This window comes from Mobula hypostoma, chromosome 5, assembly GCF_963921235.1.
Source record: "Mobula hypostoma chromosome 5, sMobHyp1.1, whole genome shotgun sequence".
NCBI classification, from domain to species: domain Eukaryota; kingdom Metazoa; phylum Chordata; class Chondrichthyes; order Myliobatiformes; family Myliobatidae; genus Mobula; species Mobula hypostoma.
This window is the reverse complement of record NC_086101.1, coordinates 33635209-33657713: the sequence shown is the minus strand read 5'-3', so window position 1 is coordinate 33657713 and position 22505 is coordinate 33635209. Positions and strand designations below refer to the sequence as shown.

The window sequence follows — 22505 nt, the reverse complement described above, 5'->3', positions numbered from 1 at the left end:
GTCAGCCAGGGTAGATTGTGAGGTGATGCACTCTTTTTGCCATTTGCACATGGCACATACTATCAATGCCTTGGTATATGATGATCAATACCATCCCAAATGCTCCTTCTCCACTTTATCCAAGAACAAAGTAAATTACTGTATGATTTTTACAGAACTGGAATAACTGAAGCGTGGCACCTAAGGAGTGAAGTATAAACAGAGAGGCAGTACTGACGAAGTGCTGTACACTCCCAAGTGAGGAGGGAGGAGGAGATGGCGGCGTGACGCAGCGCGCGCGGCCGTTCCGAATGATATCATATGTGTAACTAGGGGCTGTGCACAATCCGGATTTGATGGAGACAGCCGTGAGAAGCGCAGAGGAACATCTGGAGTAACTTCTGAAATGCCTGCTTCACTGCCGCTGCTACTGCGCGATCGAGAATCTCTGGAGACGAAGGCCCCAAATACAAGGCTTTGCATATTGCCTCTTGCCGGGGCGGGGTTGAAACGCTCGGCAGAGATGGTGCTCGGTGTCGAATAGGTGGTCAGAGGCTCAGAGTTTTTCGGACGGACTGAGAGTCGTACTGTGGTTGGATGCTTCTGGGATGCTGCACCAGCAAGTTGGCAGCGCTGAAGGTTTACCGTCTACGTGAGATGACGGAACTTTCAAGAGACTTTGAGACTTTTACTGTGCCATGGTCTGTTCTTATCAAATTACGGTATTGCTTCGCACTGTCGTAACTATACATTATAATTATGTGGTTTTTGTTAGTTTTTAAAGTCTGTTTGTCATGTGTTTTTAGTGATATCGTTCTGGAAAAATATTTTATCATTTCTTAATGCATGCATTACTAAATGACAATAAAAGGGGACTGCGTGTCTTCATAATCATAATACTACTGGGTAGTCAGTACATGGAGTGCAGCAGTGTTAACAGAGCAGGGCTGAGAGGATGAGGCACTGTCAAAGGGTCAGCACTAAATAAGTATTGCACCATCAGAAGCATTGTCTTATGGAAAAGGTGTTAAACTGAGGTTGCCTACTTTCTCCAGCAGGTGTAGTTCTCATGACACAACATCAATGGAGAGCACAGGATTTCTTCCCTAGTCCCCTGCTGGTATTCACCCCACAGTCAATATCACTGAGGAGAACATCGGATTATTGCAGCATTCCTTAGTCAAATCACATTCAGCCAAAAACGGCCTTTAATTTTGAAAAGTAATTCGTAATCTTGGGTTAGGATGCACAATAAAACTTAACGTGTGAGAGTCTCTGTGGCACATCCCAGGGGAACGCTGACACCATCGCAGCACAAGCCACCACCTCATCTCAACAAACAATAATGCTTTCATAAAACGTAATACACTCATCATGGCATTACTCTGAATAATGCACTCCCAACGCACAAAATTCTAATAGGTTACCTTGGAAACAGTTTGAAGCTGTCTGTTGCCATGGTGAATAAGATTTATAATTGAATCAGTAGCCCCTGGGGTGTCAAAATCATCAGCGAAGGCAGCCTTCACATCGGCTTTAGTTGCATTTAACCTGGATGTAAAACAAAGAAAGCAAAGAGCAATTTAACCTTTGAAAGACGTGCACGAAAGGAAAAAAAATCAATATTTCCTTGAGATATGACATCTAAGGCATCATAAAAAAAAATGATAGTTAATGAAAATACCTGATGCTACTGTGGATGACAATTCAGTCACTCAAGAGTACATGACCCCCCAGTGGTGAGCACCAGATCACACTACACCTGCCCCTCCCCTCACCCTGGTTGGTTACAGAGGCTACATCCTAAATCTCAATGGAAATGCTGAAGCGATCACAACACTGGGCAGGACAAATGATTCTGTGGGTAGTACTTTCACTAGTCAAAAGGTGCGGGTTAATCCCACTCCAAAACCCGAGCGCAAGATCTAAACCAAGGATCTTCAAATGCAGCGAGGCAGTGCTGCACACTGGAGAGACAGTTCTATTCTCTCGCAAGTACTGAATGAACGTGCACTGTCAGAGGTTCAATACAGAAGGGGCACAATGCTGTCAGTGGAAGGGGTGGGGGGGTGGGGGAGAAGAGAGTGAGGAACCTTGTGCTCCTCACAAGGAGAGCACAGTGGGCATCCTACACCATCACGTGTTTCAGATGAGACACGAAACAATGTGAATGTAGAAAATCCCATGGCATCACCTGAAAAGGAGGAAAGTTCTGGCTAATATTTACTCTACACTCAAGATGATATGAGTATTATCCACAATTTCTACACTTTAACCAAGTTTATTGGTGTGATGTGATTTACAGTGTTCTGTGTCCAAATGAGCATTCTTTACATGCTGCTTGTTTCTACGTACCTTTCCCATAACAAGGTTTCATCAACTGACGAGCAGATCAGTTGCCCTCTCATGTAAGCAGAGGCGTCGTGAATAAAAGCTGCAATGGAGTGGAGAAGGTTTCCAGCTTGCATCATGCTGGCATCACTGAATTCCACCGCTACAATTCAAAGGCAATACAGATTCAGCAAGGTTCACATCACGTATCAGCACTGTTATTCAAACTTCTAAAAGTTCAGGAAGTCTGACCTGATCTGTATTTTGACAGAAGGCAAAACATTCGGAACTGATCTGCAGTGAATTTTTCCAAGAACTCCTGGCAAACAATCAAAGGAAATGGAACATTGCCATTTGAGGCATTAAAGGTACAATTAAGTTAAAAAAAAACACCCACATCAAATCATTCTATTTCTGTCTTGCATCTCAACAATCTCCCCCCCCCCCACCACCCTCCATTCTCCTGACATCCATTATACTACAGGTAATTTACAGTAGCCAATAAATTCATCAAGTACATCTTTGGTATTTCAAATACCTAAATAGCTACCTCTTAGCTTTATTTTGTACCTAGGATTATGCTTAATTCTGGAAAGATGACAGCAGGACACATTGGCTATTCTATTTTCTATTGTGGGTTGGCTATCCTAGGCTCCTTTCTCATGGAGAGAAACGCAGCGTGCCAGCAATCATCCTAGCCAAACTGTGGCACAGGTATTAATGTTCTGCTGATCACTCCCTTTACCTGCAGCAGCTCCAAATGCTTGATGAGCCTAAGGGCTGGCTTGAGGACCATTCACAGTGCCCAATCAAGCAGGGTAGAGAGCTTTCCATTCTTAATAACCACGTTTCAGTTTGCGATGGGTATGGTCCTCCTACCTGTCCCTTGTTTTGCAAAGTGTTGCGAGAGTAGGGTTCTACCTGGCATGTAGTTTGGAGTACCCACAATACCCAACCCCTCAGCCATTGGCACCACGTTCTCAACTCTCTATTATGGAGATTGAGGTTGTATGTTGGGTGGGGGTGGGGGGTGTTTGTAGGGATGAGGACCTATAAAACCAGGACAACATCACTAGAGTAAAGGCTCTAGGGGCTATAAGATGACTTTTAAACATTCATTCAGTCATGAAGGTATTAATTTAACAGAGCAGATGAACTAGTTCATCTTAGCACAACTACTTGAATTAAACAAAGCATCTTATATTACAAACCACCAGCAATTGCAAAATTCAATCTATGCAACCTCCAAATTAAATTTTCAAATGCACCAGATTTAGGGTAGAGTTCCCAGTCTTAATGAAATTGGGAATTCATTACCCAGCACGCACACACACACTCAGAGAAATGCCTCTATCGCCAGGAAATGGCAATGTGAATGGTCAATCCTAAAGATGGAGGGGCTTGGGCACAGAGCCTGGGTAAAAGGCAGCTCACAAAAGATGTTTCTCTCATTTATTGTTACCAGTTGTTTACCTGACTTGGTGACTTGACTTAGCAGGACTTCTCAATTATCCATGAGTGACCTTAAAGAAGTGTGTTACCTTTATAAAACCACACAGTTCAGAACTAGGTCTCTAAGACCACTGTGCCAACCATCTACTAACCCTATTTTCCAGCACTCCACCCAGTCTCCTTCAGGCAGCAAGCTTTGAATCTTCTGGACAAAAATTTATTCATGAAATCCCTCTAAATAGACCTCTTAGGGTACGTCCGCACTATGCCGGATAATTCTGAAAACGAAGCTTTTTCTCTTCGTTTTGCCCTCCTGTTCACACTGAGCCGGCGTTTTCAGCCCCCGAAAACGGAGATTTTCGAAAACACTCTCCAGAGTGAATAAATCTGAAAACGCTTAATATCCGGCGTAGTGTGTACGGGGTAAACGGAGAGATTTAAAAACGTTGTCATGACAACACCACAACAACAATGCTTTTTTCTGCTTTTGCTTGGTACTGCGCAAGCTGTTATAACGCGCAGTCGGTGTGAACGGCGTGAGAGAGTTAAATTGTAAAGTGAGCTTTTTTGACTATTTAAAAACGCTGTCATGACGTGCCGGAACAGATGTTCGTTGTTTGCTTGAACGCCACCACCTAACAATTTCAGAACAGACGGACAAGACTGAAGCCAGAAGGGTTAGAAATGTACTCACCAAATACTTTGACCCATAGCTTACTGAATAAATAAGTACACTCACTTCGCCCTGTTTTCTGTCCTTGCTTGTATGAAGGTGGTTTACCTACTTATGCAAGTACTTCTCCGACAATAGATGTGTAACAGCCTAATGTAACATTGTATGGAAATACAAGATAACGCTGATGCAGACATTCTATACATTTAACAAGGTGCTTTATTAATGCAACAGAGTTAGTCAGTTTTTCAATGTTCATCGTCAGCTGGGTCATACTGTCCGTGGACTCCCTGTTGGTTGCCTCCATATGCTCCAGTATTCGTTTTTTCATAAGTTTTCAGTCCTCCTGCGCGAGAGCCAAGAGCAATTCCTTTAAAGTTTCTCTAGTCTGTAACTGGACAAACCCGCACTAAGTACACCAATTCCTCTTTGCTTGTTTTCTGTGTGTCCTGCGCGCGCCCAGTAGGAGGAGATTCGCCCAAATATCCGCCTAACATGGACGGAGATATTTTGAAAAACGCTTAGTGTGGACGCCTGTCATTTTTACTCAAAACCGGCGTTTTCAAAATTATCCGGCGCAGTGTGGACATAGCCTTACTTTAAACCTCAATCCTCTGGTTATACATATCAAAGGGTAAGATTCTAACTACCTTATCCATACCCTTCCTTATAATGTATAACTCAATCAGGTCACCCTCAGCCCTCTCAGTTTCAAGGAAAATACTTTTCTAATCTCTCTTTCTAGCTAAATTATCCCAGGCAATGCCTGGCAAATCTCCACTGCACCCTCTGCAGTGCAATCACGTTCTTTAATTTGATGAGCATGATTCGATGATGGTAAGATAACTATGTATGACAGACATCCACAGTAAAAACAATAGCATTTGATGTTCTTGGGATATCAAGCAATAGTAAATCAAGACAACTGGACTTGCTGTGTTGTCTAGAAGATGTTTCACCACTCATCCGAGGGGCTCCTTCCGGTGAGTGGCGAAACGTCTTCTAGACAACACGGCAAGTCCAGCTGCCTTGACTTACTACTGCTTGATATACAATGAGCTGGATGACTGAGCCCCTTCATTGACATGATGTAACATCTTGTATTGCACCTCTCCCACTCCCCTAATCTGCAAAGAATCAAGTGTATTGTGAAGTAATCAACAGTTGTGGAATAGACCTGGTGAGAGCAGGGCAATATCTACTTTGAGAGATATTCATAAATCATGGGGTTTCATTACTCTAATTGGGGAAAAAAGTACTTTGTTTCTAAACAAGGAATAGATGGTAGGGTTTGAGGATAGGACTGCACCATTACCTTTATTGTGATGTAGTTTTTCAAAGATTTTGACATTTTTTCTTCACTTCCTTTCAAATGCAAATGTCCTAAAATAAAAGGAACATGCACACAATAGAGCTAATTTCTTTTCCAAATCAGGTAGCTGGAGTCAAGGCAACCAGAATGGATCACAAATGGTACTGTTACACTACTAAATTTACACTATTCCTTTTTCCTTGAACATCAGAGGGAAAGGGTTGAGAAAGGGCTGATTCTTTATAATCCATTTTTAAAAAATATACTGTCAAAGACAGCCAACACTAAGGCCCAATCCAATTTTAAATGCTCAATGGACAGCAGGAAGGATTAGAAGAAATACTTGAGAGAACATATTATGTTGTGGAATGGATGACCATACACAGTGAACCTGATGTGAAATCCACCATGGGATGGGATAATTTCTAAAGAGTATTACAAAAACTTTAGATAATATAAGATTCAGAAGCAAGACCACAAGAAAATAGGAGTAGACCACGCAACCACTCAACTAACTCGCCATTTAGTATCATGGCTGATCTGCCCTTGGTCCCAAGCCAGTTCCAGCATGAAGGTCATTTAAAACTCTCAACTTCGTTGATGTTTCAACTATTTAGCTAGCGCCAACTTAAATACATCTAATGATTTGGCCTCCACCACCTTTGGGGACACTATCCTCAGAAAAAATGTCTACATACTTCAGTTTTAAACCACTGGAGCCTTATTCTGCAGCTACATCAGCTAGTCTGTGCCTCTCCCACTAATGAAAACATTCCAACATCTACCCTGTCAAGTCTCCTTAGGATCTTATATATTTGATCAAAGTCACATCTCATTCTTCTAAACTCCAAGGAATACAGAACCAAACTGTCTAGTCTCTTCTGATAGGACAACCCTCATCTTTGAAATTGACCTGGTAAATCCCCTCTGGACTGTCCCCAGTGCTGCTATATTCTTTCCTAGGCAAGGGAACCAAACTGACACACAACAGCCTGTATACTGTTAAAAAATTGTCGCAAACTCCTCTCACATCAAAGGCCAATGTGCAGCGTTTACATTCAGATCATTTATTTGCACTGATATTTGAAGCAAGCTGAGTAAAACGGAAGTATTGATCTGATGTCCCAACACAGAGGCGGTCATTTGGCCCATTGAGTTTGTACCAGCTCTATGCAAAAACAATCCAGTTTATCCCATTCCCTCAGCCTTTCTCCACTGCTCGGCAAGTTCTTTCCCTTGGTTCCCTTCTGAATGATGCAAATGAATCTGACTCCACATCCCTGGCAATGGTTCTTATACCTTAAACATGATGTACTTTCCCATTCCTTGGTTCTTCCTTGTTGAATTGTACAATTTCTCTTCTACACTTAGCATTATTGCTCTTTTGACATTACCAGCCCTTGCCTTTGATCTATTATCTCCATGTTCTCACACAAGCTACGGCCTCACCTTTTCCTGCCATTTTGTGCATTAAAAGGGATACATTTGTTGTAAATGTTAAATCTTTGAATATAGCTTATGCTCATTTACTTTAACGCAGCATTCTAACTTACCAATTCACTCATGCCTCATGACTTCATATTTTCCTTTGTTTAGATTTAAGACACTGGTCTTGGATTGAACTAAAAATTACTTTCAATCTTTGTATAAAATTCTAATGTAATATAATACTTTCTCAAAGGTCTCTCAGATGATTAACTTTTTTCCATTACACAATTCTTCCAAAACTGATTGATCAACGTACTGATCTAGAAAACCATCTCTTACACACCATTAATTCACACTCATGTCATGTAGTTAATTCAGTCTGCTCAGTTAATATGTAGATATAAAAATATTACGTTTGTCACATCAGCTCTAATAGTCATAGAGCACTAAAGCACAGAAAAGGGCCCTTCATCCCATGTAGTCTATGGGAACCCATTCTTCTGCGTACTCCCATCTACCCATACCTAAACCAGAGCCCTCTATATCTGCTCATCCACGTATCTAACTTCTCTAAAACATTGCAATTGAACCTATAACTACCATGTCCACTGGCTGCTTATTCCACACTTGCATCACCCTCTGAGTGAAGACACTCCCCTCAGGTTCACCCAAACCTATGACCTTAGTTCTAGTTTTAATCTCACACAACCTCAAGGGGAAAGCCTGCAGGTATTTATCTTATCCATACCTCTCAATTTCGTGCACCTCTAAGGTGTTCCCTTATTATCCTATGCTCCAGGGAATAAATTGTTAAGCTGTTCAACCTTTCCCAAAGCTCAGATCCTCAAGCTCCAACATTTAGAAACAGAAACCCTACAGCACAATACAGGCCCTTTGGCGCACAAAGTTGTGCCAAACATGTCCCTACCTTAGAAATTATTAGGCTTACCCAAAGCTCTGTTTTTCTAAGCTCCATGTACCTATCCAAAAGTCTCTTAAAAGACCCTACTGTATCCGCCTCCACCACTGCTGCCGTCAGCCCATTCCACGCACTCACCACTTTCTGCGTAAAAAACTTACCTCTGACATCTCCTCTGTACCTACTCCCCAGCACCTTAAACCTGTGCCCTCTTGTGGCAACCATTTCAGCCCTGGGAAAAAGCCTCTGACTATCTACATGATCAATGCCTCTCATCAGCTTATACATCTCTATCAGGTCACCTCTCATCCTCCGTCGCTCCAAGGAGAAAAGGCCAAGTTCACTCAACCTATTTTCATGAGGCATGCTCCCCAATCCAGGCAACATCTTTGTAAGTCTCTTCTGCACCCTTTCTATAGCTTCCACATCCTTCCTATAGTGAGGCGACCAGAACTGAGCACAGTGCTCCAAGTGTGGTCTGACCTGGGTCCTATATAGCTGCAACATTGCCTCTCGGCTCCTAAATTCAATTCCACGATTAATGAAGGCCAATACACCATATGCCTTCTAAATCACAGAGTCAACCTGCACAGCTGCTTTGAGTGTCCTATGGACTTGGACCCCAAGATCCCTCTGATCCTCCACAATGCCAAGAGAATTAATACTATATTCTGCCATCACATTTGACCTACCAAAATGAACCATTTCACACTTAACTGGGTTGAACTCCATCTGCCACTTCTCAGCCCAGACTTGCATCCTATCTATGTACCGCTGTAACCTCTGACAGCCCTCCACATTATCCACAACACCTCCAACCTTTGTGTCATCAGCAAACTTACTAACCCATCCCTCCACTTCCTCATCCAGGTCACTTATAAAAATCACGAAGAGTAAGGGTCCCAGAACAGATCCCTGAAGCACAACACTGGTCACCGACCTCCATGCAGAATATGACCTGTCTACAACCACTCTTTGCCTTCTGTGGGCAAGCCAGTTCTGGATCCACAAAGCAATGTCCCCTTGGATCTCATGCCTCCTTACTTTGTCCTTGTAAGTGTTCTCTGCACGCTTTCAAGCTTATATAAAACTCTACTTTTCTGATCTATACCGTGCCTTGCATTCTTTATGTTTGAGAACCTACAGTATATACAACTACCAATATCTTCTACTCCATCTTGTTTCTTCACCCCCAATGTTACTTCTTGATTTTCTAAGGATCCTTTCCAATCACTGACAAGCAAGCAAAGGTAAATGAACTGTGGGAAAAACAATTCAGCACAAGTGAAACAATTTGTGGTATCTTTTTCCCCCAGATTAAATCCAGATATAAAAGTGCTATAAACTGAATGAATAAATAAAATGGGGCAACACACACAAAATGCTGGTGGAACGCAGTGGGCCAGGCAGCATCTATAGGAAGTACAGTTGACGTTTCGGGCCGAGACCTTCATTTTCTATGAAAATGGATATGGGAAATCCAGTGGATGTAGTGTACCTGGACTTCCAGAAAGCCTTTGGTAAGGTCCCACATAGGAGGTTAGTGGGCAAAATTAGAGCAAATGGTATTGGGGGTAGGGTATTGACATGGATGGAAAAAAATCCGTTGGCAGACAGGAAACAAAGAGTAGGGATTAATGGGTCTTTTTCAGAATGGCAGGCAGTGACTAGTGGGGTACCGCAAGGCTCGGTGCTGGGACCGCAGCTATTTACAATATACATTAATGATTTAGATGAAGGGATTAACAGTAACATTAGCAAATTTGCAGATGACACAAAGCTGGGTGGCAGTGTGAAATGTGAGAAGGATGTTATGAGAATGCAGGGTGACTTGAACAGGTTGGGTGAGTGGGCAGATGCAGTTTAATGTGGATAAATGTGAGGTTATCCACTTTGGTGGCAAGAACAGGAAGGCAGATTACTATCTGAATGGTGTCAAGTTAGGAAAAGGGGAAGTACAATGAGTTCTAGGTGTCCTTGTTCATCATCAGTCACTGAAAGCAAGCATGCAGGTACAGCAGGCAGTGAAGAAAGCTAATGGCATGTTGGCCTTCATAACAAGGGGAGTTGAGTATAGGAGCAAAGAGGTCCTTCTGCAGTTGTACAGGGTCCTGGTGAGACCACACCTGGAGTATTGTGTACAGTTTTGGTCTCCAAATTTGAGGAAGGACATTCTAGCTATTGAGGGCGTGCAGCATAGGTTCACGAGGTTAATTCCCGGGGTGGCGAGACTGTCATATGTTGAAAGATTGGAGTGACTAGGCTTGTATACACTGGAATTTAGAAGGATGAGAGGGGATCTGATTGAAACACAAGATTATTAAGGGATTAGACACGCTAGAGGCAGGAAACATGTTCCCGATGTTGGGGGAGTCCAGAATCAGAGGCCACAGTTTAAGAATAAGGGGTAGACCATTCAGAACAGAGTTGAGGAAAAACTTTTTCACACAGAGGGTTGTGGTTCTGTGGAATGCTCTGTCTCAGAAGGCAGTGGAGGCCAATTCTCTGGATTCTTTCAAAAAAGAGTTAGAGCTCTTAAACATAGCGGAGTGAAGGGATATGGGGAGAAGGCAGGAAAAGGGTACTGATTGTGGATGATCAGCCATGATCACAGTGAATGGCGGTGCTGGCTCGAAGGGCTGAAAAAATGGCCTACTCCTGCACCTATTGTCTATTATACAAATGTAGATCAAGGTAAGTTTAAACACTTGGACAAAATTAGAGATCACACATCTGTAAACATTTTATTGCTATTGGATTGAACACATAAAAGTGTGGAAGACCATCATATCAGTAGTTTCAATACACTTCTTGATGTCAATTCTACTCACTGAGAAAATGCTGCAAAGAGTAAAGAGGAAATTCACCAGGATGTTGCCTGGATTGGAGGACTTTCTTAATGGAAAGAATGTGGATAGACTGGACTTGTTTTCCCTGGAGTGAAGGAAGCTGAGCAGTGATCTAATAGAAGCAGATAGGATTACGAGAAGCCTAGATTTCAATTGGTTTTGCCATTATGGAAATATCAAAAACAAGAGGACAAAGGTTTACGGTGAGAGGGAAGTGTTTAAAGGGGATATGAAGGGTATATTTCTTTTACACAATGAGTGTTTGATATCCAAGATGTACTGTCAAAGCCGTCAGTGGAACCAGATACAATCACTATGGTTACGGGGCATCCTAACAGACATTTAAATAGACAAGGATATAGTCCTAAAACTGGTAGATGCTGGAATTAGTGTAGGTGGATATAAAGGTAGGCATGGATATGATGGGCTGAAGATTACGATCTCAAGATTAGCTATATTTGTCACATATACTTCAAAACATATGAACCTGTGACCCATTTACAAATGATAATTATACATATATGATCTTCTACAACAAGAAACATGAACAGAAACTGAAAATGCAACCATCCAAACAGATAGGCTTGCAGGCCAGAGGGGTCAGTGGTATCTGATACCTGCATGTGTTTGCTGGTTACAATAACATCTCAAGTTGTCAACTCATTAGAAAGATAAAGGATTTTTTTTTCTAATTATATGCATCCACTGGAAGTCATGTTAAAAATGTAAGTAGTTCATGATTAAAATGAAAGGTTAGAAGATTGTGCACACAGTTCCAAATAACCGATCCCGTGTGTCACTGGAAACAGCCACCCTATATTGAACTAATACCCAAAGAGATACCAAAAATGCACACTCACAGTTAGCAGCAATTGCCTTTGCATTTCCAATCAGGTACATACCAGAGTGTAAGAAGTAGTCTCCCCATTGCTCACACTGGTGGTAAGCCTCACACTGAGCAACCTCGTTCTCATGATGGGGAAAGGCCAGGTCTATTCCACCAGAATGGATGTCCAGTTGATTTCCAAAAACAGAGCTGTAAATGCCACATTGTTAGCTCACCATCTGCTACACTGGAAAATGCAAAATCATTCTCTCAATCAGCAGCATGCTGTGATACAGACTTCAAAAAGCATATTGATGAGCACAGCTTTTGCCTACTAGGAAGTCAGACAGAAATAATAACTCAGTGTGCACAAAAGAAAGCTCATGGCCAAGCAATCATGAATGCTTTCTAGTATCTCCATGTGCCTATCCCTTCCACTACCTCCAGCCTTACAACCATTTAAAACCATGACTTGACTCTAATTCTATACTCATAGATCTGATTTCCACTGTTGGCTACAGCTTCAGATCCTTCAGAACTCCCCTCTCCACTTTAACAGCTCTAAACTCCTTAGAGCAAATAAAAATCCACGTGGTTCTGTGTTAAACTTTATTTATAACTTCTGTGCAATTCTTTAGTCCAATTTAGTACATCAGATTGATTTACTTAGAGATACATCATGGTAACAGGACCCAATGGTTCAACTAGCCTGTGCTGCTCAGTTACAGACAGGATCTATTAAGGGCAATACAGTAGCGTAGTGGTTACAACACTTTACAGTACAGGTGACCAAGGTTCAATACCCACCATTGCCTGTCAGGAGTTTGTACCTTCTCTCCATGACCACATGGGTTTCCTCCAGGTGCTCCTATTTCCTCCCAAAGTCCAAAGACATACCAGTCCATAGGATAATTGGTCACTGTAATTTGTCCCACAGTTTGGCCATGATCAAAGTGGATTGCTGGGGCAGCACAGCTTGAAGGGCCAGAAGGGCCTGCTCCATGCTCCATCTCAATCAATGAATTAGTCCTGCTGACTTATACATCTTTGGAATGTGGGAGAAAACTAGAGTACTCTGAAAAATCCCACACAGTCATGGGGAGAATGTAGAAACTCCTTACAGATAGTGGCAGAATTGAACCCAGATCACTGCTGCTGAAACAGCACTACACTAATTATTGTGCTGCCCTAAATGTGTTACATAAACTTAACTTGTTGAATGATAGCATGCGAAGTCCCAACTGGAAGCAGGAAGTGTAAGTTTATGCTCCAGAAATTATCCCAAACAATTTCTGACAGCCACAATATTTAATTTCACTCCTTTCCTTTTTGAACTGTGACCAGTTTCTGGTTGCCAAAGTCCCAGGGCAGTACTGTCAGTGACAGATATATGATCGAACTGGAAAATACATGTTATAGTGGAAACTGTCTTTGTTCACGTGCAGAAGCCTTAAGTTCCACAGCACCAGGTTCAAGAACAGCTACATCTCTTCAGCCACTGTGTTTTTGAACCAGCCAGCAAACTGTAGTCACTAGTTTAGCAACACTATGACCATGTTTATCAATTTATACTGAAACTGACTTTAGTTTTTGGTCAAAATTTTTTGTTATTTGTTATACACAATTTTTATATTTTATATACACAATTATAATACCTAATTTCCCTCGGGATCAATAAAGTATATCTATCTATCTTATAAGGCTTCATGAAAGCTCTCAGCCCAAAAGATCAACTGTTCATTTCTTTTCATTGGTGCTGCCTGATCCACTGAGTTCCACAGCATTTATGTTAATATTTTTCTCGTGAATACTGCTTGCATGATGCTATGTGCCTGTGATACAACTGCAAGCGAGTTTTTTCACTGCACCTGTGCATACATGTACTTGTGCAAGTGTAAATAAACCTGACTTCAACTTTATTTCTGCTTTGTGCTATTGTGGGGTAGCATCCAAGTGTACAAGCCAAGCTAACCTTGCAACTGTCGAACACTCAATGTGCCAGCCAGGTCTACCATTTCCCCATGGGGATGGCCAAAATGGCTCCTCTGGTTTTGATGTCTTCCACAAAGCAAAGTCCCTGCTGTGCCTTTTATCACTTTCATCTAGAAATGCCAAATTTAAAAAAAAGAGGTAATTGAAATAATTCATTATTTGCAGAACATTCTTTTTCCAGTCTTTGCCATATGACTCATTTACACATTTATACATTGTGGGGAATTTTCTCCTGTCCACTGTTCTCCCCCAGCTTCCTGTTTCTGTTTTCCACAAAAAAAGAGCGTCAGGGTGGAAAATGTGGGGTGGTATGTGGGGTGACAACAGAATTGCACAGTGAGACAAAAGGGCAAACATCTATTTGATAAATGAAGCTGATGGTGGTGTTTTGTTTGCTGAGCCTTGAAATCGCTAAGTTCTGACAGATGTACTTGCTTCATCTTTAGCCACAGGTGACATACTGAAAGACTAAATGGTGGCTAATATTGTACTTTTATTTAAAAACAGCTGAAAATTCAAGTCAGAGCGCTCCAGGCCAACGAGCCGAAGTGGTGGGAAAGTTACAGGAAGGGACTTTGAGGGACAAGCTCCATCTACAATTGGAAAGTCAAGGGCTAATTATGGATAGTCCGTAATTTGCATGTAGGAAAGCATCTCACAAATCCAATTGAGCTTTCTGAAAAAAGAGGGTTGACTAGGAAGGTGTGCTGGATGGTGTTTAAATCTAATCTGTACGAACCCCATGGTGGGCTGGTACCAATTAGATTACATGAGATTTAGAGTAGACCAGCCAATTAGATACATAATTGACCAGTTCCTTGTGGAAGGAGTCACAGTGGGTTGTTGGAGGCCTGTGACCAGTGGTGTGCTGCAGGGAATTGGTGCTAGGTCCGCTGTTGTTCGGCAAATATATTTACGATTTGGATGAGAATGTAGCTGGCATAGTAAGTATGATTGCAGATAACAAGTTGCAGTGGTCGCGTCTCTGGCACTGAGACTGGACCCTCAGCTCAGAAGGGAAGGAGGGAAAAGAAGAGAGCAGTAGTGATAGGGCATTCCATAGTTAGGGGTACAGATAAAAGGTTCTGTGGGAGAGATCTAGAATCCCGGATGGTCTGTTGTCTCACTGGTACCAGGGTCCGTGACATCTCGGATCAAGTTCTCGGTATTCTCAGGAAGGAGGGTGAGCAGCCAGATGTCGTGATCCATGTGGGGACCAATGACGTGTATAGGAAGGAGGAGGAGGTCCTGCAAAGAGAGTTTAGGGAGTTAGGTGCAAAGTTGAAGGACAGGACCTCCAGGGTTGCAATCTCAGGATTGCTACCCGCGCCACGTGCTAGTGAGGCTAGAAATAGGAAGATAATGCAGCTAAATACGTGGCTAAGGAGTTGGTGCAGGAGGGAGGGCTTCATGTTTCTGGACAATTGGGCCTTGTTCCAGGGAAGGTGGGACCTGTTCCGACGGGATGGGTTGCACCTGAACTGGAGGGGGACTAACATCCTTGAGGGAAGGTTTGCTAGAGCTGCTCCGGAGGGGTTTAAACTAGATTTGCAGGGGGAGGGGAACCACAGTGTTAGAGCAGATAGTGAGGTGGAGGAGCATAAAGGTCATGCGAGAACTGCAAGTATAGTGCATGGAGTAAAGCCAGATCTAACAATATAAGTGAGGTTGATGTTCTGGAGCATGTTGATATTAAGGGAGAGGTGGTGTTGGAGTTGTTGAAATACATAAGGACGGATACGTCCCCAGGGCCTGACGGAATATTCCCCAGGCTGCTCCACGAGGTGAAAGAAGAGATTGCTGAGCCTCTGGCTAGAAACTTAATGTCCTTGTTGTCCACAGCAATGGTACCGGAGGATTGGAGGGAGGCAAATGTTGTCCCCTTGTTCAAAAAAGGTAGTAGGGATAGTCTGGGTAATTATAGACCAGTGAGCCTTAAGTCTATGGTGGGAAAGCTGTTGGAAAAGATTCTTTGAGATAGAATCTATGGGCATTTAGAGAATCATGGTCTGATCAGGGACAGTCAGCATGGCTTTGTGAAGGGCAGATCGTGTCTAACAAGCCTGATAGAGTTCTTTGAGGTGGTGACCAGGCATATAGATGAGGGTGGTGCAGTGGATGTGATCTATATAAATTTTAGTAAGGTATTTGACAAGGTTCCACGTGGTAGGCTTATTCAGAAAGACAGAAGGCATGGGATCCAGGGAAGTTTGGCCAGGTGGATTCAGAACTGGCTTGCCTGCAGAAGGCAGAGGGTAGTGCTGGAAGGAGTACATTCGGATTGGAGGGTTGTGACTAGTGGTGTCCCACAAGGATCGGTTTTGGGACCTCTACTTTTCATGATTTTTATTAAGGACCTGGATGTGGGGGTAGAAGGGTGGGTTGGCAAGTTTGCAGATGACACAAAGGTTGATGGTGTTGTGGATAGTGTAGAGGATTGTCGAAGATTGCAGAGAGATATTGATAGGACGCAGAAGTGGGCTGAAAAGTGGCAGATGGAGTCCAACCCGAAGAAGTGTGAGGTGGTACACTTTGGAAGGACAAACTCCAAGGCAGAGTACAAAGTAAATGGCAGGATACTTGGTAGTGTGGAGGAGCAGAGGGATCTGGGAGTACACGTCCACAGATCCCTGAAAGTTGCCTGACAGGTAGATAGGGTAGTTAAGAAAGCTTATGGGGTGTTAGCTTTCATAAGTCGAAGGATAGAGTTTAAGAGTCACGAGGTAATGATGCAGTGCTATAAAACTCTGGTTAGGCCACACTTGAAGTACTTTGTCCAGTTCTGGTCGCCTCACTATAGGAAGGATGCGGAAGCATTGGAAAGGGTACAGGGGAGACTTACCAGGATGCCGCCTGGTTTAGAGAGTATGCATTATGATCAGAGATTAAGGGAGCTAGGGCTTTACTCTTTGGAGAGAAGGAGGATGAGAAGAGACATGATAGAGGTGTACAAGATATTAAGAGAAATAGATAGAGTGGACAGCCAGCACCTCTTCCCCAGGGCATTACTGCTCAGTACAGAGGACATGGCTTTAAGGTAAAGGGTGGGAAGTTCAAGGGGGATATCAGCGGAAGGTTTTTTTTACTCAGAGAGTAGTTGGTGCGTGGAATGCACTGTCTGAGTCAGTGCTGGAGGCAGATACACTAGTGAAATTTAAGAGACTACTAGACAGGTATATGGAGGAATTTAAGGTGGGGGGTTATATGGGAGGCAGGGTTTAAGGGTCGGCACAACATTGTGGGCCGAAGGGCCTGTACTGTGCTGTACTATTCTATGTTAACACTAAAATGGTGGTATAGTGGACAGTGAAGAGGGTTATCCAAGATTACAATGGGATATAGTTCATCTGAGGAAGTGGGCCAAAGAATGGTAAGTGTTCAAATTAAACTAGAGCAGGACTCACATAGTAATTGGTAGGGCTCTAGAGAGTGTACATAGTTTCCGAAAACGGCAGGGTGCTGAAGGCGGTGTTTGGCACTCTTGCCTTCATCAGTGAGGGCTCTGAGTAGATGAGATGGGATGTCTTGATGCCACTGCACATATCATTGGTGAGAATGCACTTAAAGAGTGGGGCACTGTGTACTGCATAGTTCTGATCACCCAGCTATAGAAAGGATGTCATTAAGCAGGAAAGACTAGAGCAAAGATTGACAAGGATGTTACCAGGACTTGAGGGCTTGAGTTATAAGAAGGGGCTGGATACACTGTGAGTTTTTACCCTGAAGTATAGGAGGCTAAGGGATAATACTTTAAAAATGATGTCAACCCTTAGCCATCATTATTGATAGTCTAGGGGAGGAGGGGGTCATCGATAAGGTAAATGGTCACAATTGTTTATTCCCAGTGTGGGGGAGTACAAAACTAGAGGACATAGATGGGAGGAGATTTAAAGTTACTTTGTCAGCAACACATCAGGATGACTTTAGAAACAGACAGCTATACTTCAGCCTGCATCAGCAAGAATGGGATGGTGAAGGTAAAGAGCCAAAGGGCTGCCGGGCAGAAGAAGGGGAAGTGGGTACACTACTGTATCACCAGGAGAGGAGATGAGGCAGCAGCAGGTAAGGTGGTACTAGGGGCACCCAGAAAAGCACAAAGCCAACAAAAAATAACAAGGTTAAAGTCCAAATCGGTGAACTAAACTATTCTAACCCACTTTAACAATGTCATCACTTAGACACAACGAAAGGCCTCAACACATCTTGCTGTGCAGACAAAAAAGTGCAAATCAGCCAATGAGCCAAATAAGTGGGAAGTCCAGCTCAGTTTTACAGTACGTTTATGATGCTTAAAGTTCTTTTTGAATTACCACAAATTTAAATAAAGAAAGATTGGAGCACAACAACTCCTGGTCTTAGTTTTTGGAGCAAATTAATAGCAGATTATTTTCACATCTACCTTGACTGATTCAAGTTAACGGACTGTGGAGAACGAACACAGTTCAACAATCCACTCATTTTCATTTATCATTTCCAAATGAGAAGGAAACAACTATGATACCTGCAGGAATCTATTACCTCATATTGTGAATTTAGACCATAAGACCATAAAAAGGTATTTTGCAGATAAAAGCAACTGGAAAATAGCAATCCTGTTCTCTACTCTATTGCAGACCTTTCTTTGTCCTTTACCATCCTTCCATAAGTTTATAAGCAAATAGACTTCTAAATCTTGTTACTCCACTAAAAGGTCACTCATCTCAATATGACTGCAGTACTCATCAAGATGAGATATTACAGCAATTGACCAAGCTTCCCCTAATAGCACCTCACAAAGCAACCACCTCTACCACCTTAAATAACCAGGGTAGCATGCTCACAGGTTATGGAACTTGTTCACCTGCAGAATTCACTCCCTCATTCTTTCTGCCTCTACTTCACTGGCCTCGATTTTGATCACCTCTCCTAATATCCTCTTCCCTGGAAATATATTGTTGTTTCATTATCTTTGAGTCAAATTCCTGAAACGTCTTAACCAAACCATAGATAGTAGCACCTTTAAGGTAGCACTATCAACTTCCAACAGGTCACTAAGGATGTGTGTAAATGTGGACTTTGCCAACAATACCAACATCAACCACAAATTAAGCAAAAACAACAGAAAATATGCTCAGCATCAACCCCCCCCCCATGATCTGCTGAGAGTTTCTAGCATTTCTGTTTCCTTGTTAGATTTCCATCATCTACCATTTTTTTTTCTGCCTCAGATGCTTGTAAATAGATTTTCACTGAAGCAAGCCATTTCCATTCAACGGACAAAGCTTGCAGTTTGCATCAGAGTTAATCCACATATTCTTTGAGAACTGTGCCCCATTTAATCATCTTGGTCAACATCTGCTTGATACAGACCTCTCTTTACTTACCATAGTTCCTCCACATTGCAACTGCATTCACATTTTAGTGAAGCTATTTCAGTTATCAGGTACCTGAATAACCTTTACTCATTCACTCAAATTCTGAACACCAACTCATCCTTCCCATTTCATTCTATTGGAAACACTGTCCTCATACCACTCTTCCCAAATCCTCACTCTAGCCCTTTCCCTCTTTCTAGCCTCCGGTTCACCATACCTCACCCAATTTAAATTACTCTACCACAGAGAGGAGTCTCTTAAGCTGCCTATGTCCATTTTGGTATCCTAACGAAGAGAAATGCAATGAATACATACCTAATTCTCCAGTGACTTGATCGCACACTTTGGCAAACTTTCCATAACGATCACCAATAGATTGGATGTCAAAATACACATTTCCTGAAAAAAAATCAAGTGATTTTCTTAGTAAATTGAAATCACACAACTGGTGAGGTTATGAGAGTCCTTGTATTGCAGTCACTTAATTACAGTGGCATGCCAAAGTTTGGATACCCCTGGTCACAATTTCTGTTACTGTGAATAGGTAAGCGAGTAAAAGATGACCTGATTTCCAAAAGATGACACATTTCTTTAATATTTTAAGCAAGATTACTTTTTTCATTTCCATCTTTTACAGTTTCAAAATAACAAAAAAGGAAAAGGGCCCAAAGCAAAAGTTTGGGTATCCTGCGTGGTGAGTACTCAGTAACACCCCCTTTGGCAAGTATCACGGCTTGTAAACACATTCTGTAGCCAGCTAAGAGTCTTTCAATTCTTGCTTGGGGGATTTTTGCCCATTCTTCCTTACAAAAGGCATCTGGTTCTGTGAGATTCTTGGGCCATCTTGCATGCACTGCTCTTTTGAGGTCTATCCACAGATTCTCGATGATGTTTAGGTCAGGGGACTGTGAGGGCCATGGCAAAACCTTCAGCTTGCGCCTCTTGAGGTAGTCCATTGTGGATTTTGAGGTGTGTTTAGGATCATTGTCCTGTTGTAGAAGCCATCCTCTTTTCATCTTCAGCTTTTTTACAGACGGTATGAAGTTTCCTTCCAGAATTTGCTGGTATTTAATTGAATTCATTCTTCCCTCTACCAGTGAAATGTTCCCCGTGCCACTGGCTGCAACACAAGCCCAAAGCATGATTGATCGACCCCGTGCTTAACAGTTAGAGAGGTGTTCTTTTCATGAAATTCTGCACGCTTTTTCCTCCAAAAAATACCTTTGCTCATTACGGCCAAAAAGTTCTATTTTAACTTTATCAGTCCACAGGACTTGTTTCCAAAATGTATCAGGCTTGTTTAGTTGTTGCTTTGCAAACTTCTGATGCTGAATTTTGTGGTGAGGGCGCAGGAAAGGTTTTCTTCTGATGACTCTTCCATGAAGGTCATAATTGTGCAGGTGTCGCTGCATGGTAGAACAATGCATCACCACTCCAGAGTCAGCTAAATCTTCCTGAAGGTCTTTTGCAGTCAAACGGGGGTTTTGATTTGCCTTTCTAGCAATCCTATGAGCAGTTCTCTCGGAAAGTCTTCTTGGTCTTCCAGACCTCAACTTGACCTCCACCGTTTCTGTTAACTGCCATTTCTTAATTACATTACAAACTGAGGAAACGGCTACCTGAAAATACTTTGCTATCTTCTTATAGCCTTCTCCTGCTTTGTGAGCATCATTTATTTTAATTTTCAGAGTGCCAGGCAGCTGCTTAGAGGAGCCCATGGCTGCTGATTATTGGGACAAGGTTTGAGGCGTCAGGGTATTTATAAAGCTTTGAAATTTGCACCACCTGGCCTTTCCTTGACTGTGAACAAGCCATAGCCCTAACAAGCTAATTAAGGTCTGAGACCTTGGTAAAAGTTATCTGAGAGCTCAAATCTCTTGGGGTGCCCAAACTTTTGCATGGTGCTCCTTTCCTTTCTTTCACTCTAAAATTGTACAAAGCAAAAATAATACACTAATCTTGCTTAAAATGTTGAAATCTTTAACTTTATGACTTTTGGAGATCAGTTCATCTTCTACTCAACTTAACTATTCACAGTAACAGAAATTCTGACCAGAGGTGCCCAAACTTTTGCATGTCACTGTAATACTTTGACAAAATGATATTTAAATGCATATCGTTGTAAAGAAACATCACCTTGAACAACATGCTGTGGCCATTAGGCACACAGTGTATGTGCTAGTTCTTTCACAGAGCTCTCCTGGAATAGGAATTTGATAAAGCTAGGAACTCTCCAGAAAAAGATCACCGTCCATTTGATTTGACAGTCATCTGAAATCTGCGCTCTCTGGGTACCAGCACACCTGGCTTTTCCCATTTACTCCAATCAAACCCTTCATTAATTTTGATCAACTGTAATAAATCCCTCCACAAAAACAAGAACACAATAATTATAGCAGAGATTCTGCAGATGCTGGAAATTATTATTTATTAGTGTGCTGTAAAGGGTAAATTAAACCTATGACGATGGGCAGTGCTATTATCTTAAACATTTTTATCTATCTAAACCCTGTTTTCAAATCACAATGCGCTTAGCATTGTGAATCAGAAATGAATCATACATCATAATAATCTACATCCCCTTAAACTACTTTCCCACCATACCATAAGCAAAGCATTATTTGAGCAAAACACATCAAATCAGATTGGCATTCCCAAGAGTCTAGTATCAATGTAAAGATTCATTTGAGTTACGTTCATTAATGAAATTAAAATATTGTCTATTCCAAATTAAGACATCCTTCGTATAATAAAAGCATGTCTGAAAATGACAAACACGAGATTCTGCAGATGCTGGAAATGACAGCTGATCCTCACATTCACCTTTGGAGGTAGAATAGGCATGGCCATTGCAGATGATTCTCTCTATGAATTTCACAATCTGGGGAATGTTATCTGTTACTCGCATATATACTGTGGGTGGAAGAACCTGCAGTAACAATGAAAATATTGGTCAGTAAAAGAAAACTAAAAGACACACACCAGAAATACACAGCATTACCTTCACGAGCACAGATAGCAATGAATGAGCAATGGGAAACAAGCAAGACTAATACGTTCACTGACTTAAAATATTCGGTGAGAGAGGTCATAAACATATACAGGTATCCCCCACTTTTCGAACGTTCGCTTTACGAAACCTCACTGTTACGAAAGACCTACATTAGTACCGTTTTTGCTTTCAGAAGGTGTTTTCACTGTAATGAAAAAAAAGCAGCACGCACCCAGAGCAGCAGCTCTCCCCGGATTCGGAACGGTATCGCTTAATCACATGCCTGTGAGCAGTCATTTGCAAGATGAGTTCTATGGTGTTGGAAAAGCCTAAAAGAGCTCGTAAGGGCGTTACACTTAGCGTAAAACTAGACATAATTAAGCGTTTCAATCGTGGTG

The 22505-nt window shown here is 42.1% G+C and overlaps 1 protein-coding gene across 4 annotated transcripts in view; it reads right to left on the bottom strand.

The window, feature by feature from the left end:
* cars2 (cysteinyl-tRNA synthetase 2, mitochondrial) overlaps positions 1-22505 on the bottom strand; it is a 59296-nt gene that overhangs the window by 26888 nt on the left and 9903 nt on the right. For 3 of the 4 annotated variants that reach the window (XM_063048331.1, XM_063048332.1, XM_063048334.1), the window contains 8 exons: positions 21939-22044; positions 19431-19514; positions 13742-13871; positions 11846-11979; positions 5751-5818; positions 2563-2629; positions 2335-2473; positions 1407-1530 (listed from right to left, as the gene is read on the bottom strand). In XM_063048331.1, the coding sequence (XP_062904401.1) occupies positions 1407-1530; positions 2335-2473; positions 2563-2629; positions 5751-5818; positions 11846-11979; positions 13742-13871; positions 19431-19514; positions 21939-22044 (852 nt within the window). The remainder of the gene's footprint in view (positions 1-1406; positions 1531-2334; positions 2474-2562; positions 2630-5750; positions 5819-11845; positions 11980-13741; positions 13872-19430; positions 19515-21938; positions 22045-22505) is intronic. The other variant, XM_063048333.1, reaches the window with a different exon arrangement.